General features: G+C 35.3%; 2 protein-coding genes across 7 annotated transcripts; both read right to left on the bottom strand.

Annotated features, from left to right (window-relative positions):
• Positions 1-179: 179 nt before the first annotated feature.
• On the bottom strand, positions 180-8,530 carry LOC143209581 (uncharacterized). 3 transcript variants are annotated; one of them, XM_076425412.1, is made up of 8 exons: positions 7,067-8,530; positions 6,915-6,987; positions 6,204-6,407; positions 4,645-4,767; positions 3,989-4,173; positions 3,778-3,907; positions 2,759-3,057; positions 180-2,352 (listed from the first exon to the last, which is right to left on the bottom strand). In XM_076425412.1, the coding sequence occupies exons 1-8, from the start codon at positions 7,104-7,106 to the stop codon at positions 2,156-2,158; spliced, it is 1,251 nt and encodes a 416-aa protein (XP_076281527.1). In that variant the 5' UTR covers positions 7,107-8,530; the 3' UTR covers positions 180-2,155. The 3 variants fall into 3 exon arrangements, with proteins under 3 accessions (XP_076281527.1, XP_076281526.1, XP_076281528.1); XM_076425411.1 differs by having other exon boundaries at positions 7,219-8,530; XM_076425413.1 differs by having other exon boundaries at positions 6,204-6,423; positions 6,915-8,530.
• Positions 8,531-8,661: 131 nt separating this feature from the next.
• Positions 8,662-16,111, bottom strand: LOC143209584 (acyl-CoA:lysophosphatidylglycerol acyltransferase 1). Of its 4 annotated transcripts, none has more exons than XM_076425419.1 (7): positions 15,484-16,111; positions 14,987-15,016; positions 14,403-14,620; positions 14,092-14,306; positions 13,112-13,385; positions 12,870-13,021; positions 8,662-12,789 (listed from the first exon to the last, which is right to left on the bottom strand). In XM_076425419.1, exons 1-7 carry the CDS (start codon positions 15,516-15,518, stop codon positions 12,553-12,555), a joined length of 1,161 nt encoding a protein of 386 aa, XP_076281534.1. In that variant the 5' UTR covers positions 15,519-16,111; the 3' UTR covers positions 8,662-12,552. The 4 variants fall into 4 exon arrangements, with proteins under 4 accessions (XP_076281534.1, XP_076281537.1, XP_076281535.1 ...); XM_076425422.1 differs by having other exon boundaries at positions 14,911-15,016; positions 15,484-16,086; XM_076425420.1 differs by lacking the exon at positions 14,987-15,016 and having other exon boundaries at positions 15,484-16,082.
• Positions 16,112-16,396: the final 285 nt, after the last annotated feature.

Genomic DNA, 16,396 nt, shown 5'->3' with positions numbered 1-16,396 from the left:
GAGGAAAACAAAGGTGGAGTGTTTCGTCCCAGGCCCGCTAGAGCCCGAATCGGAAGCGTTATTTGGTTCGAACCCGGACTATAACGTTTCATGCCCCTCAAGCTATATTCATTTTAGTGTAGAAATTGATCGAACCTGTGCGCCGAGAAAAATAATTACCATGTGTTTAGTAAGTTGGGAATTATATAATAGCAGTTCAAAATTCTTGTAATGTTTTCACTGTTTTAACACTAAACCTACCGAACTCTAAAAGCGATTAAAATGTTTTAGCTTATACAAATGACAAGGCTCTATTCATTTAGATCTTGTGCCATTTTGATTACAATATGTGCTTGGGTGAAAAAATTCATCAAATCAATTTCCGTGTATGTAACTTCATAATTTCAATAATAATGAAATGAAAAATATAAAACCGGTCATTTGACTGGCAGTGGTAGGTTTAGTGTAAAATTGCAACTACTCATTGTTGTCATAAATGCATAAAATCCGCTGTCTATCAATAAGACACCTGTAGCATACGCAAAAAGTAAAGATGCCGAAAATAAAACAAAATATATATATATAAGCTCGAGAATTATAAATTATTTCAAACATTGCAAATATACAACATTATAAGCAAAATTTTATATTTCTTCTAACGTATAGTATACATAGTATTTATACAATGAATGTTTGTAATAATTCTTACTTTGACATAAACAGACCATCCTCTATTTCATCTAACTTGGCTCACTTTATAAACAACATTGACCTCTGTGCTCTATATATAGAACAAACACAACAAGCCTTATATTCGTTTGTTTGTGAACGCTGCAAATTATAGCAATAATATATCTTTCCATTTGGTAGACTGCATTCACTCTGCATGCATTTTCTATCTTGTACTTGTAAATGGTGCATTCATATGGTACTACTTTTGAAAGTAATATTCTCGCAGGCGGCGGCGCGGCAACGCGAACGATATAATAAAATGGCGTATATCTCGAGGCCGTTTTAAAAGTTACAATCAGAATCGCTCGCTGTTGGCACATTACCAACTACGCCGCGTTACCGAATCCCACGGTGGGACATTTTTACACATTTATGTTTACACATACTCCGAACAGTATAGCTACAAGCTTCCGAGACCGTATAATTCTATTTTTTATTACTCATTATTTACACGAGCTGATAAAACTTCATGCTCGCCGCCGATAATGCCAGTCAGACATTCCTATCTAATTATTTAGCTTATCTAGCTTAATTGCTTACTCTGACATGTTCTTAGACTAACTTAACTTTATAGGCACATTTTTATCTATCGACATTAATATTTAATTGGTAAAAACATTGCGTCATGAAAATGTTTGCCACAAGAAACTTTTTGAACTAATAGAACGTACGTTGTCACTATTTTAAACATTCAAACATTTTTATCTAAGTATTCCGCTTATCTGACTTAATTATTGCTAGTATTCCTACACTAAAATAACATGTACAATGTACACACATTTTTATTTACGCATAACTAGTGTTATACATATGTATACTAGAGAATGACCATCCACTTTTTCATTATAAAGCAAGAATCAAGGAAGATTGAAACGTCTTGCCACTCTGTTTAATTACCCTGATAAAGTGATACGTGCAGCCCAACAATTTTTATAACGCAAGGACGCGATATTATTTTAATTGTCGTGTGTCTCGTAGAAGCGGTATAATTCTGCATTCTTACGTGTACGGCGTTTGAATTACATGTTCGAGCAATTAGTCGAACATGTTTCATTAAAAACAGCTTACCGCTGGATTTTTTTAAAAGCTTTGTAAAGAGTGTCATACAACACTTGTCCTCAACATTAAAAATGTCTAACAATTCAGGAAACGCTTATTCTCGGCAAAAAAGACGAGTTTGTGTTTTAAGTAAAGAAATCGAATTAATTTTATACATATCTCAATTTTGTACAGTGTTACCTAATACACTCGATGTTAATAATACAGTTTTTAATAGATAATTGAAGAACTCGATTGCGCATGAGGATTCTCATTATTCCTAACGAGAAGATACTCCTTACAAAATAAAGAATTAAGGAAACAACTAAATTGCATAAAAGTACACAATATAAGCGACAAACAGAAGAACAAGAAGGAGCTATAGACCAATCTGAAACCAATCGAGTCACCTCCAAATCATGCAAGTACTGTCCTTGCTCGCGGTAATGACAGTGTCACCATTGTAAGAAAACGCGCAACTGAGGACATCATCGGTGTGACCATCGAGCGTCTGCACGCTACAGCCATTTTCCACGGACCATAATCTCGATGTTGTATCCATGGACGCGGTCAGTAAATGCTGACCGTTCGGACTGAAACATACTGTGCCCATTTTTCAGTCAGTTCTGTATGTTTCTCAAATAAACTCGATTCTAAGGTGCGAAAATTAGATCTAAAATCGAATTTCAAAGGACCTTGGGTCGTTGAACATTTTACGGTTAATGAAAGGGTAATACAAGAGTCAAACGCTTGTCTGTGTGCTGAATAGCAATTCTAATCGAAATTATTATAATACGAAATGGATATACAGTGACAGTGACTCTCATTAATATTTGGACGCTCTAAAGAAAATGAATAATTTTTCCCCCCGAGACACCAGTTTCGAGGGGGAGATTCTCAAAAAAGGTAAAATCGTATAGTTCAGTATTAAAAAAGTCATCGGATTTTTGAAAGCGTCCGAATATTAATGGGAGTCACTATAAATGTTTATAAACTGGAATTGTCCCACCTTTAGACACTTCCTTCTTGTGTCCCTCCATTACCGCCAACTGCTGGAAATTGCTAGTCACGTCCCAAACACGTGCTGTGGCGTCGCTGCTCGCGGTCGCCAACTTTTTCCCGTTGTTGTCAAAGGTCAGGTCTAGAACCTCGTCGTCGTGTCCTCGCAAGGTAGCCAGACAGGAGTGCATCCTCGTATCCCAGACCTTCGCTGTCTTGTCCATCGAAGATGACGCGATCAGCGAGCAGTCGAAGTTGTACTCGCAATTGGACAGTTCCGATCGGTGGCCGATCAAAACGCTCACTCGTCTAAAAATATAACAACCACTACAATTAGTCTATCTATTGTGACAACAGAAAATGAATAAAATTGGATATAATAAAGAATTCGATTTTTCTTGATTTTGAATTTTTTCATATCGGTGATAAAATTGATTTTTACCGAGTACTCATTAATCCGCGTGTTCAGAAATCTATAATCCTCTTCCACACTCCCAAGTCGTTTTTCAAATAATTACCACGTTAATCGTGCAATGTTTGTTCTCTTCGTTAATTATACATATGTATACGTGATTTATTAACTCTTTTGTTAAAATCGGCTTGATTCGCACGCGGCTCACGGAACAATGAGCGTTTTAATAATAATTTGCTCGTTGAGTGGAATATATTGCGAGATTTATATTTTGTGTACGAACGCGTGAATTATTATGGCAATTTTGGCAGATGTTGGTGCTTAGTAAACATGAATTGATTGAACAAAATAGAAGCACACAGACAGTTTTAATTATTCGTTTTCGTATTACTTATGAACAATATAAATGTGTTTAGCTATTTTGAATATAACTGGTGAAAAGAATTGTTTAAAATTAGTACCAATAATATCGAGGAACTGTCGTATGAAGTGCATTTTAAATAAAACATTCGAGATAATAATCGTTGGGGACAAACTTAAGAAAAACTTTGCAGAGCAAAGGGGTGAGTATAATTGAAAAATCAAGACGTCCCGTCGATAGATATATTTAAACATACGTGAAGGTCCGTACGTCCCAGATACTGACAGTGCCGTCGAAAGAAGCCGTGATTACTTGATTGCCATTATTATTGAAGCAGAGAGCGATTACATCTGCTGTATGACCCTTCAACATCCCCTCCTCGTCACCTGTCGCATGTCAAGGTAGAATATTAATTATTTTTTGCGGGTTTAATTACCAATTGATTTACAGTCGCATAACCGAACTACCTGTTGTCAGATGAAAAATTCTAGACGTCCCATCCAATGAGCAGGTGGCAAGCTTGTTTTGCGTGGGTGAAAATTTCGCGACGACGACCTGGGCTTCGTGACCCCGCATTTTGGTCAAACAATGTCCTGTTTGTGCGCACCAGACCCTCGCGGTTTTGTCGAAAGAGCCAGTTGCAATTTTGTCCCTGCGAAAAACAGATATTAAAATCTCGTTTATGAAATTCGCCAAAAAGTTACTTGATTACCTACACATATTCGTACTATTAATTACCGAATGCGGAAAATAAAAATTGTTGGAATGACGTGCGTTTCGATAATGTTTTATTTTATTATTTATTTCTTCTGATGTACCACACACGACTTTTGTCCGAGCAGTGCACAACATCACGATCTTTCTTATATTAAACTACACAACTTACGTGTGTAATGCACACTGCAAAACTGCTGAATTTCTTAATATTTCATGTTACAATAAAACTATTTCGTGTTTTACATAATTCTGATCCGGAGATTACCCCGTACGTGGGTGAACGTGCATGGAAAGAGTTACAGCGAATGTTTAGGGGTATTTCATCGTGAAAGAGTGTACGTGGAATGCGTTTCCGGTCGATCACGACATAAATGAACAGTAAGAGCTATGGTTAAACGAGACATACGAAGCTGGGTTGTTGAAGGACACGGCGTAGACCACATTCTTATGGCCTTCGAGAGTAAGAGACTCCGCTCCACTGTCAATGTCCCAAACTTTACACGTTCGGTCGTAACTGCCGGTGAGACATCTGTCAAACAATTACATTTATCATATCAGTACCCTTAAATACCACCGGAACGAATAATTTCATAATTCTTCGAGTAACAAATGTTTCCATCTTTTCCTAACCAAGTATGACGAAGATGATTTCAGCAAAAAATAATAGTATATTTAATTGCTAATAAAATTGCTAATTTGAACTTCAATTTCAGTCTATGAAAATAATTTTAAAAAGGAATAAATTTCTATTTGAAGCCCGTTTGTTGCGATCGATTTGTAGCAATTTGTTATTCTGCAGAAAGATCCGTAGTCTATCCAGTCTATCCTATTAGATCAGTCTATTAACACTAACCGTACCGGGCACAAAATGTGTCGGATTTAGGTGAAATAGAGCCCAATTTTTTTTATTCAAGAAAAGATATTTTCTTTTGCCACAAAGAACAAACAAGAAAATATTTTATTGATTACAGTTCATCGCTTGAATAAAGAAATTCGGTTTTAATTCACCTTCAAATACCGAAACTATTTTCTTGCCGAACCAATGTATTGTTTTATACAAATTATTAGAAGACTGAATTTATTTAGATTTTTCACAATTTATATAAATACAGTGGCTCTCTCTAATATTCGGACACTCTTAAAAAGACCATAACTTTTTTAATATTGGACTACACGACTTGAACTTTGATTTGAGAAGTTAGATTAGAACAATTGGTGTGCTACACAACGTGACAAAAATTTTTTGAAAAATCTACAAGTTGTCAGAATTGCAGAGAAAATACTGAAAGTTGTATTTTTCAACTTTTATGTGGGCTTATATGGGAAAATTTAGAAAACACGTTTCGTAGATCTGTATTAATTAAACATATTCGTCATAAAACGTTACAAAAATGGTAAGAATTGCAATAAATCCAATAAATCTAAGGATTCTTATATTTTTCAATGCCTGTCGTTTTTACCCGGTCAACCGATTTCTATAAAACTTTCACAGTGCATATAATTGACACAAATCTACAAAACGTATTTTTTAAAATTTCAATATAAGCCCGCATAAAAAAGTTGTAACTTTTAGTATTTTCTCTACAATTCCGACCAAATGCAATTTTTGAAAAAATTTCTTTTCACATCCTGCAGTAATCTAATTGCTCTAGCTTCCCGAAAAAGTTAAAATCGCATATTCCAATATCAACAAAGTTATCGTTTTTTTTTACGAGCGTCCGAATATTAATGGGAGTCACTGTATACGTGCTCAAATTTATTGAATAAGTTCTAATGGAAGCATCTTTATAATTCCAATAATAATTTAATGTGAAAGCGGTCATTTGACGGGTCGTGGTACGGTTAGTGTTAAGTGAATCGTTTACTTCGAAATAATTCCGTAGGTATGACGTGCAATGGCTGCGGGGCAACGTAGAATGCAATTTAAATTTAGAACCGTACACGAACAATCTTAATCGGGAGTACCTTTTACCTAGTTTATCGAACGCGATGTTCGTAAGGGGCAGAAGATGGGTCTGCAAGGTTTTGTATTTGTAGTAGCGCTTCGTGTTTGTGTCGCAAACTTTGGCTTGCAGCTTCTGCAGTGTCTCCACTAACTGCTCCATTACACTCTCGGTTATAACCGGCTCGTCCGCCTTTATGTTCTCTGCTAATGCTCTTATGTCCGTTCTGGAAAACGACATATCTACCCTTACCTCACGACGTAATTATACACACGCTCGAAATTATTCAAGACAATTCAACAGCCGCCGCCTCGAAACTGGCGTCTCCAATGGCTTTAAATAATTTACACCTCCTTCAAAATAATTCGAATGACAAACATTGTTCCAGAAAATTAAGGAATTCACTTTTTCTTAGGCTCTTTTCAAAGTCGCATGAACTTCTTCATTTTGAGCGACCTTGACAAGGTATGCAGTGACACCCACTAATATTCGAACACAGTTAGAAAGACGATAAAGACCAAAAACTTTTCTACAGCTAAATAAGCATCGAATAAACCTCCACAAATGTGTTGAAAAACAATACAATTAAAACCATCGAATTTCATTCAATATTGAGTGAATATAAAACCAGTGATCTCGAACGGGATATTTCGACCCCTTTGTTAGTTCCAGATGTGAACTCGAGCAAGCGAGGCTCGTCTATTAAAAATAATACAGCGAAAGACTTAATTACTCAGCCGTGAGGTCTAACAGATCGATTATCTTCGTCTTGACGTCACCGCCTTGCGTGTACTCCAAAGCGAGACCTGTGAAGCAAGAAAAAGAGATGCAGCTTGGTAGTCACGTGTTAATTACACGAAAAATTCGAATCGGTCCGCGTGATACCCGGCGGAAAGTAACGAAGCAGAAACTTCAGCAGCTTCATGTTGATGGCTCAATCACGGCCGGAAGTCCAGCGTGTTTTCAGACCGATTGATACAGGCTCGCGCAACGAGCCTGTCCCCCGAATTTAATTACAAATCGTAATCGTCACGAACCGCGCGAATTCCACGATTCGCAGAGGTTGGTTTTATCCGCTGTCAGTACAACGTCCCTCATCCGCCGGTCAGTCCTGTTCAACTGGCAACTGCCTCTGTCGTGTAATTACCGAAACAACGCAATCGACGTGTCGCACGCGTTACCAAGGACCGTTTGGTCGATTCTCGTCCCTCACCCCGTTTGAAATTCGCGTTTGCACCGGGCCACTCTAGGGTGGCTCTTATTTTCGACTTTTGAATTTCTTTTCGAGCAATCCTCAGGGTTGTTCCAAAGAATTAAAGAAAAATCTGTGCAAAGTTTGAGTGCACACAGATAGCGGGAAAACGTGCCCCAAATGAATTAAACATTAAAATAATTAATTTAATGCTCATAAAATCGTTTTTCTCGAATACCTTCTAAACTGTTTATCCCGTCGAAAAATATGTTGAACAAAACCTGTGGTGCGCAACGCTACTCTGCACAATGTACATTGAACATCTCAAAACAACGCGAGCAGTGCATGATCCACCGAGACACTAATTTATTTTATTAACTTTCCGATTTATAGGGAAGTTACTGTATTTGAAACGGAAATCTCCCGTGCACTTTCGTTTCTTTCTACGCAACTCTAAATGGAAACGCGATACCAGCCGCATTTGAATTTATGCGGGGGAGGCGAAGCTGAATCGCAACGCTCTAATCTACAAATAACAAATACAAATATCTCGAAACAAACACGAGTACTGTAGTATTCGTCGTGACGCTAATTCATTAAATTCGATATAGGAAATTCCCGTTGCATTTTAATTTCTTTATACGCAATTCTACGGGGGAAGCAATGGCTGCAAGTGATCAAGGGCAGCCACACCGGCTGCGAGTACTCAGGGGCAGTCATATCAGCGTGCAGTGCGGTCTAGAAGGCGGGATTTTCTACCACTAGAACATATTGGAAAACTTCCATATTAAACAGATTCAATTTTTCAAATTCTCACCGTATATGCAAGTAGGAAAGTATGCGTCACGACCTCGAACATCATTACAAATTCATTCATATCAAAAGCTCTAAAATCTAAAATGATATCCAAATACATTTTATCCATGATATAACTCTGGAATTTAATGATCGTATGCTGCACACTGACATGAGTGCAAGATTTTCTCTCCCGTTTTTGCATTGAAATATTTCGTTGCAGCGTGTTGCAGACGTTAACATTAAATGTTGACATCGAACGTTGACACGTCTGCAACACGGGTGCAGAGGACATTAGGTATTAAGGAAATTACCCAATTAGAAAACACCGATTTTGATTAACTTTTTACAGGATGATGATACCATAAACAGATGCAAGACATTTTTTTTAGTAGCGATGATTCAGTTTGAAGGCGTGACAAAAATCACCAAAGTTCAGTGTAACTCCGTAAAGTCCTTATATAGTAGTTAGCGGAAGAAACGTTTCGACAAATAATTTGAAAACAATAATTTTATTAAAATTCTTATAAGAAAAGACAATACAAGCGAGTTATATTCTCCGTTAAAGTCTGGAGAACTTACGTTAGGTTGCATGTACATTTATTTTTATACATTGTTTGTGTGAACATTAGTATGCAGTCAGAATATTTTGCATAGTTAGATGCACGCTTCATCATGCGACGCAGACACGTTGAATTGTGCAGACAGTTTTGCAGTAAAAAAGAAAAAAAATCGTGAAGACCTGATATTTTCGTTTCGAAGTATAGACCTAGATTTTTGAAAGACACAAATCTCCCACGTGTATGTTAAATTAAAATAGTTCGTGTTACTTCCTTATGGAAAAATAGTTTAAATATAGGGTTTTTTAGTTACATGTGTATATTATTGATAGAATCGTTCGCAATACATCGATATTGGTAGGTGAAACTAAAGCGTTTAATCACGATTGATACAGCACACGAACATTATAAATATCAGTATCAGAAAAGTGATTCTGTTAGTACATAAAATTTGTTGTCTACAATGTTACATAAATATTGTGAGCTCGGTATCTACTAGATACAAACTGCATCTTATCACATAGAATAATTGTAACAAGCGGCAAAAGCTTTAACGGAAACGGAAGAATAGGATATATTTTAAATATCGTTTAAATACAACACAAAGATACTATCACTCACGTATATATGTACAAAATATGCAGTATAATTTAAAATAATAATGATCATTATTTCATAAATAATGCATATGAGTAATACTGCTCTTTGTATATAACTTAGTAACGAGAGTAAAATAAGAAAAAATTAAAACACAACCAACAGGACTTACGTGATAACTTATCATTAATTTCTTTTTTATCTACTATACGCGCTACACTGATATCCGATTGCAGTGTGCTGTACAAGGTGTGACACTATCTTTTTCTAATGCGATTTACAATGCACAATCGATATAAAACCAAACGCAGTATGCCATAACTATGTATATAAAGATACAATAAGTAGATTTTATTGTGATCAGTAGAGTTGTTCCTTTAAATTACATTGCTTCGTGTTTCAATGAAACTTGAGTTCCCACCTTTTATTGTACCGTACGTTATATTAAAAATCTAACGTATCTAAATATCTCAAAAATATTGGCCCTTGCAACGAAGGATATATGCTATTATGCAAGCATTATTATGTTACATGATTTCCTCTCAGTTTGTCCTTAGTCGGTAGTTAAATATTAGTGAGACCATATAGTACACAATATAGTTTTCGTTTCTGATCCGCAATAAAGTCTATGTCTCGATGTACATCGTTCATCGAGTAGTTTCCCGAGCGAAGCACAATCATCATCTTGTATTGTAAAACAAATTTTTATTAATAAACTTATAAATTTCTTATAGTACAGTTACTGGTACATTTAGAATCTCGTATTTGTTCATCTCGAAAATTTGCAAGACTAGAGACACTCTATCGCAGTGGTTCAGATTCCCTTGAATACTTAGTTCAATATGAGGTCATAGAACTAAACGTTAAAACATCGGATTACATTGCTGCGGAATAGAAAAAGTACAACTGAGATGAAAGTCGTTTTTGATTTGAACATTCTTCGTATCAGCGTGTTAAGCTCTCTACCTGTGAATAACATGTACATATAATATGTATGTGCATACATGTATACAATATGCATATACGTATATACACTCTCTGCGAATGCTTTTCTTTCAAACTCTTGTGTTAAATGCAAGGTAATGCACAAAATATTCATACGCTGCAACAGTACTGTATTCTTGTATGCGAGTATACAAAATTTCCGTACATAGTAGTATAATCATTTATTAAACAAACCGAAATTGTTCACAAGAGGCGAATGATACATACGCCTGTCGTTCAATAAGACTGTCACACCGGTCTCACTGAAATTGTTGTACATTTATACTCTTTCGATTTGTAAAGTTCTAGTTTGTCATTTGGAACCGATACATTTATATAAAAATGTTTCTCGTTATGATATAGTGACCATAGAAAAAATCTAATCGCTATGTGATGTGTAGTATACGACAACGGATGTTCATTCTTATGCGCTTCAACTATTTTACTTCCTCGAATAAATCAGTCTAGAAATTGCTTTCGATTTGGGCTATTATACTTTTACCTCGTAATATCCAATTAGGCAGCACAGAGGATATGCCATCGACTTACTCGTTTTATTTCTATGGTACCTTTCTTTTTTTTTTCTTCATTTTCATTCAATGGAACCTGATTATCTTAAAAAAATTAATTTAGTAGGCGCAGGTTCAATCATGAAGATTGCAATCGTAAGAGATTCGCGAAATGGATATATATATACATATATATATATATATATATAATGGATATAGATATATATATGTATATATACAATTCACACTGAGGTTTTGTCCGTAGGAACAAGGCACGGCTGTTTTCCTTCACTGAACAGCGTCATTATTGGTTGAGATTTAGCAATAAAGTATACACCTTACTTACTTCGACAGACCTTACCGTGACGCGAGATTTTTATTTCTGCCAAATTTTCTGAACATTTTGTTACTAATTTCCACATCTACTTCATAGAATTACGAACTTATATAGATTTCCTAATATGTGATTTAAAAAATTATTTTTATATGATTGACATCGCATTGAAAAATATCTTCTTTTCCATTCTCTCTCTCTCGCTCTCTCTTTCTCTCTCTCTCACACACTCTCTCTCTCTCTCTCTCTCTTTCTCTCTCTCTCTTTCTCTGTTTCTCTCTCTCTCTCAAGTATCACAAATAAATGGATATTTCTTTGAAATAGTATTTGTGACCACCACTTCTACGTAAGAGTAGTAACAATTTGCTATTATATCTTTGCAATTCCACTTTATAGAATTTTTTGCAATTACTTAAAATATTGTATTACAAAAACACACACACAGAATACTGTGAAAATCCCTCTGAAATGCTGCCAAATCCTCCAGACAGATAATCAAGTGTAGAGTGTAGACACATTTTCACACTTTTGTTTTTTCGTAAATAGAATATTCAAAACGATAACGTCCATATAGTTACACCGCATTTAAAACTATCGCGCGAGCGGCGATGTTAAATTAACACGTGTTAAATCATTTGACTTGTATAAGCATGAATAGTAAAATAATAAATTGTATTCTCTCGCTCTCTGTACAATTGTTAATTTAATATAAAGAAAGGAAATATAAATCATGTGTACGTTGTTAAAACTGTCCAAGTATTGATGATATCTTATGAATTTTCATTAAAATGAATCTGATCCGTTATCTGGTCGTAAAAAAAATGTCATCGAGATCGTAACCGTGACAATTTACGTTTTGAATGTATTCCGCCGAAGACGCGTTTCCGTTTTTACAATCATATCATAAACGTTATGTTACAAATATAGATGTTATGAAGAATCCCATATGTCTCACTGTATAAATTAAAACACACATTCTGAGGAATGACTAACTATAACAAAGATGTACGCAACTGTGCAAAAATTTTCTCACAAGGAACATCGTTAATCAAATAAAAAATATTGTTATTCGAACATCAGAGTTTCTTGGCATGAGGATGTACCCCATGGCAGAAATATGGAAATCTGTATAATTATATTCGTGTAATTAATGTTAACAGATATTTCGTGATTAAATAATTTTCTCATAGCAATAAAAACGATGGTTGCATTTAACTATCTATTTCATATCTAGTTATAAACATTCACTTGGAATTGACAATTCATACACTCGTTAGTTTTATTAGTCAACATCAAGAGTAGTATTTAAGGCAGGAATATTTTTTTCTTTTTGTTTACTCTACTACATCGTAATTTCACTCGTGTCTGAACGTAATCTTTCTCGTATAGAATAAAACGCTTTACCAGAAGCAAGAGAGCATATATGTAAATATATTGTAATGAATATAACTAGATGTTATAAAAAATAAATGAAGGACTAGGAATCTTAATGGATCCTGATGGATCTTGGAACCTTCATTCGGCGATGCACGTGTGCCAACAAATGTTCCATATTTATAAAAGTTATCCAAAAGTGCTTCTTTCTCAACCCACCTATCATACAACCATTTAGATAATAATTCTGGTTCCCGAGGAACCTAAAATACGATGATGCACTATATGTACTGATCTATTAAACGAAAAACAACAAAGCAATAATATACGATTGAAAACTTACCAATGAACTAGGAAAAACTCGGTAAAACAGTACTGTCTCACACGGTGGTCTGGAACCAGTTACAATCGTAGGTAAGTCAATCGGTTTACCTTGAGGATATGCTATTGTTATATCAAGAACCCAATTGATTTCAGGCTTTGCTACTGTCATACCTATATGACAAATGACAAATGACAGTGACTTAATAAGACAAAGACACAAAAAATCCTGTTACAAAATTTGTAATTTGTTAAATTATTTACTTGCTCTATTATCTAATTCTTGATTTGATGTATTATTATTCTGTGATGGACCAACTGTATCAAATATAGTCTGCAATGCTCCTAAACGTGGCAGAGTTACATTCTCCAAAATAGGAAGATTATTCTTTTTAGCAAACTTTTGCGAAGTCTCTCTCCTTTTACATAAAAAACCTCCTTCCGGAAACAGAACCATCCATTCTCTGTTCAACGGAATGTACGATTCTTTCAGATGTTTCTCCAATTGCTTTAAACTTTCTTCTCTCTTTTTACGACCCTAGCAAACGTCCAAACGAAAATATTAACAATTACATGTTGCAATTAATATTCGGACGTTCTAAAGAAAATAATAACTTTTTAAATATTGTACTATACGATTTGAACATTTTTGAGATGTTAGAGTTTACTACATGATGCGGAGAGGTATTTTTTGAAAAATTGCAATTAGTCAGAATTGTAGAGAAAATACTAAAAATTTAATTTTATAACTTTTTTATCTGGACCTGTATTGAAAATTTGAAAAATACGTTTTGTAGATCTGTGTCGATTATATGCATTGTGAAAGTTTTATCGAAATTGATTGATGCAGAAAAAAAGACTGACATTGAAAAATGTCAAAATTCATAGATGTATTGCAGTTTATCTTTAAACGTTTGTAGTTCATTGCAACGTCGATCGATTTTGATGAAATTTCCAAGAATATGTTTAATTGATACAGATCTATGAGACGAATTTTCTAAATTTTACATATAAGCCCACATAAAACTTTGCAAAATACAACTTTTAGTATTTACTCTGCAATTCCAACAACCTGTAATTTTTACCAAAAATTTTTTTCACGTTGTGTAGCAAACCAATTGTTCTAACATCTCAAAAAAGTTCAAATCTCCAATATTAAAAAAGTTATAGTCTTTTTAAGAATGTCTGAATATCAATGGGAGTCACTGTACATTGTTATTAAATTAATAAAGCCGTAGACTTACGGATACAATGAAGAAGTCCTTATGTAAAATAGAAACTATACCAAAGTTTGTAAATTTGAAAATCCTATCCATAATCCACATCAGATTAGGCAACACATTTGGTTTTGCGTTAAACGTTGTCATTAGCATAGGAACATCGCCAGTGCTTTGATGATTCGCTATTACTAATGTTCTGTCGCTAACCAGTTTCTGTATATCATCACCTTGTTCTATTACTGAAAATCAAACGATACTTATTAATATTTAGACCATAATCATTGTCAAATTTCGCTTGTACAGTTATTCAATTATATATATATTCGGGTACTTACTGTCGTAGCCTGCAGACCAGGTCCACGTCGATACCATCGCTAATAACCAATGGAAAAATAGTCCTTCGATACGCCAATATACTTGAGGCTGATAAACTTTCACAGGAAACAATAGTGTCATCCATACTACGTATGTCGGTATACAATAAACATTGTTCAATATCACAAAGCCAATTCGAGCGATACATTTTGCAAAAGTCAATACTTTACTGATTAGCCTGCAAGAAAAACATACTGCAATCCATTTATAAATGATGACAATATCGATCTATGATGCATCTCGTTATAAAAAATTCGTTAGTACTTTTCAAGCTTTATGATTATCATGCGTCAATATTTCATATGTGACAAGGCTGAATTATACGCTACCAAAGTAATGAATTATGCGATTGTTTGTACAGCTAATTTATAATCAACAAATGCATAACTATCTCATCCGTATATACTAATATCCGTTTAATATTTCTTTACATGAATGTGTACATAGAAAAAACACATTTCAACCTACATATTATAATTGTTTCACTTTTATCCATAACAAAACCACTCTGATTAGAAATATCACCAATGTCAGCTAAACATACCACTCTGAATGTATTCCAAACATTCGGCAACTGTAAATAGAACTACAACGTAGCGAATATTTTTAAATGTACATCGAAAACGATATTGACGTTCCGAGTTTGCGGAAAAAAAGCAAGTATGATTCAACTTATGTTGATAGTTGGGACTCTTATCCCGATTGACCCGATCGCTAGCATACGCTCAGAAAAATAACTCGAGATAAATAGAGACGAACACAGACAGAAATAAAACGAAAACAAACGGAGATAAAATTGTGCTCGGAACTTTCAAAATATTGCGCAGGCCGACCGTGCCAGGAACCGGCTAAACAGCGATTCTAGGTTAAGGATAAAATCGTATTAATTATATCATATCGCATAGAGTTGCGAAATTATACGTGTCTCGTGAAAAAACGTGCGGACACGTAGACGGATTTTTTCGCGGTTTGATCGGACAGTAAATGCGGAGAAAAGTTTCGCGGGACGCGTACACAATGGTGAACACGGGCTCGACTTACCTTGCGAAAGTAGAAGAGGAAGAGAAGTCAGTCATTTTCGAAAGACACCACTCGTGACGCGAATTCTGTTAATTTTCATCCAGATTTTTTCAAGCATAGCATTCAGCCGGTGCAGAAATTACATAATAAGGATCATTAGATCGGATGACACACAAGATCCCGCGTGCTGTTTACATGAGACTCCGAGTCTTGATAACAATTCCGACTCCGACTCCGACACGCAGTGAAATTTCAATCGACCTGCCCCGTGCAGCTTTATCGCCGTGTAATAGCCTGCGATATCGTCAATTTCGACCAGCGTGCACCGCTACCAAGATAAAGCCATGCTGTTAATCAATTTATTGGCTCGTCGATCGTTCGCATGACGTTTTTTTTCGAAAATACACCATAGTTCCGTTCTGTCCGCTGTACGCAAAATCACCACAGCGGACGCAACGTAAATATATATAGATATAGAGATAGAGCAGCGTCGAAACTTATTGGGATGTTTCGAATTGTATTGCGATCGATCCTATCGATGTCCGACGAGTTGATGAGACATTTCAAAAGATTCGGACATTCGTTTCCTCGCTCGGACGCTCGCATAAACTCGTAACAATAAAATACGAAAGATTAAAAATTTTAATTCAATGCCATATATGTGTAGTTCCGTTCTGTCGCTGCGTATGCAAAATCACCGCACTGAACGTAACGTAAATATAGCACAACAATAAAACTTATTGGGCAGCTGTATTAAACCTTTCAGAATAAAATACAAATTGTCTGACGATTCAATGCAAGCTATAGTTCTCGAAATGCAAAACCAGAAGCGTACGCGCACACCTGTGTGCGTATTACTGCGTATATTATGACTTATTTGAACGCATTTTATTCAAAACAAAACATTCGAGATTTCTCGAGTTCTGATTGTCCA

This window comes from Lasioglossum baleicum, chromosome 6 (assembly GCF_051020765.1).
Source record: "Lasioglossum baleicum chromosome 6, iyLasBale1, whole genome shotgun sequence".
Classification (NCBI taxonomy): Eukaryota; Metazoa; Arthropoda; class Insecta; order Hymenoptera; family Halictidae; genus Lasioglossum; species Lasioglossum baleicum.
Note: the sequence above shows the minus strand (reverse complement) of the source record. Positions and strands in the feature narration are given on the sequence as shown.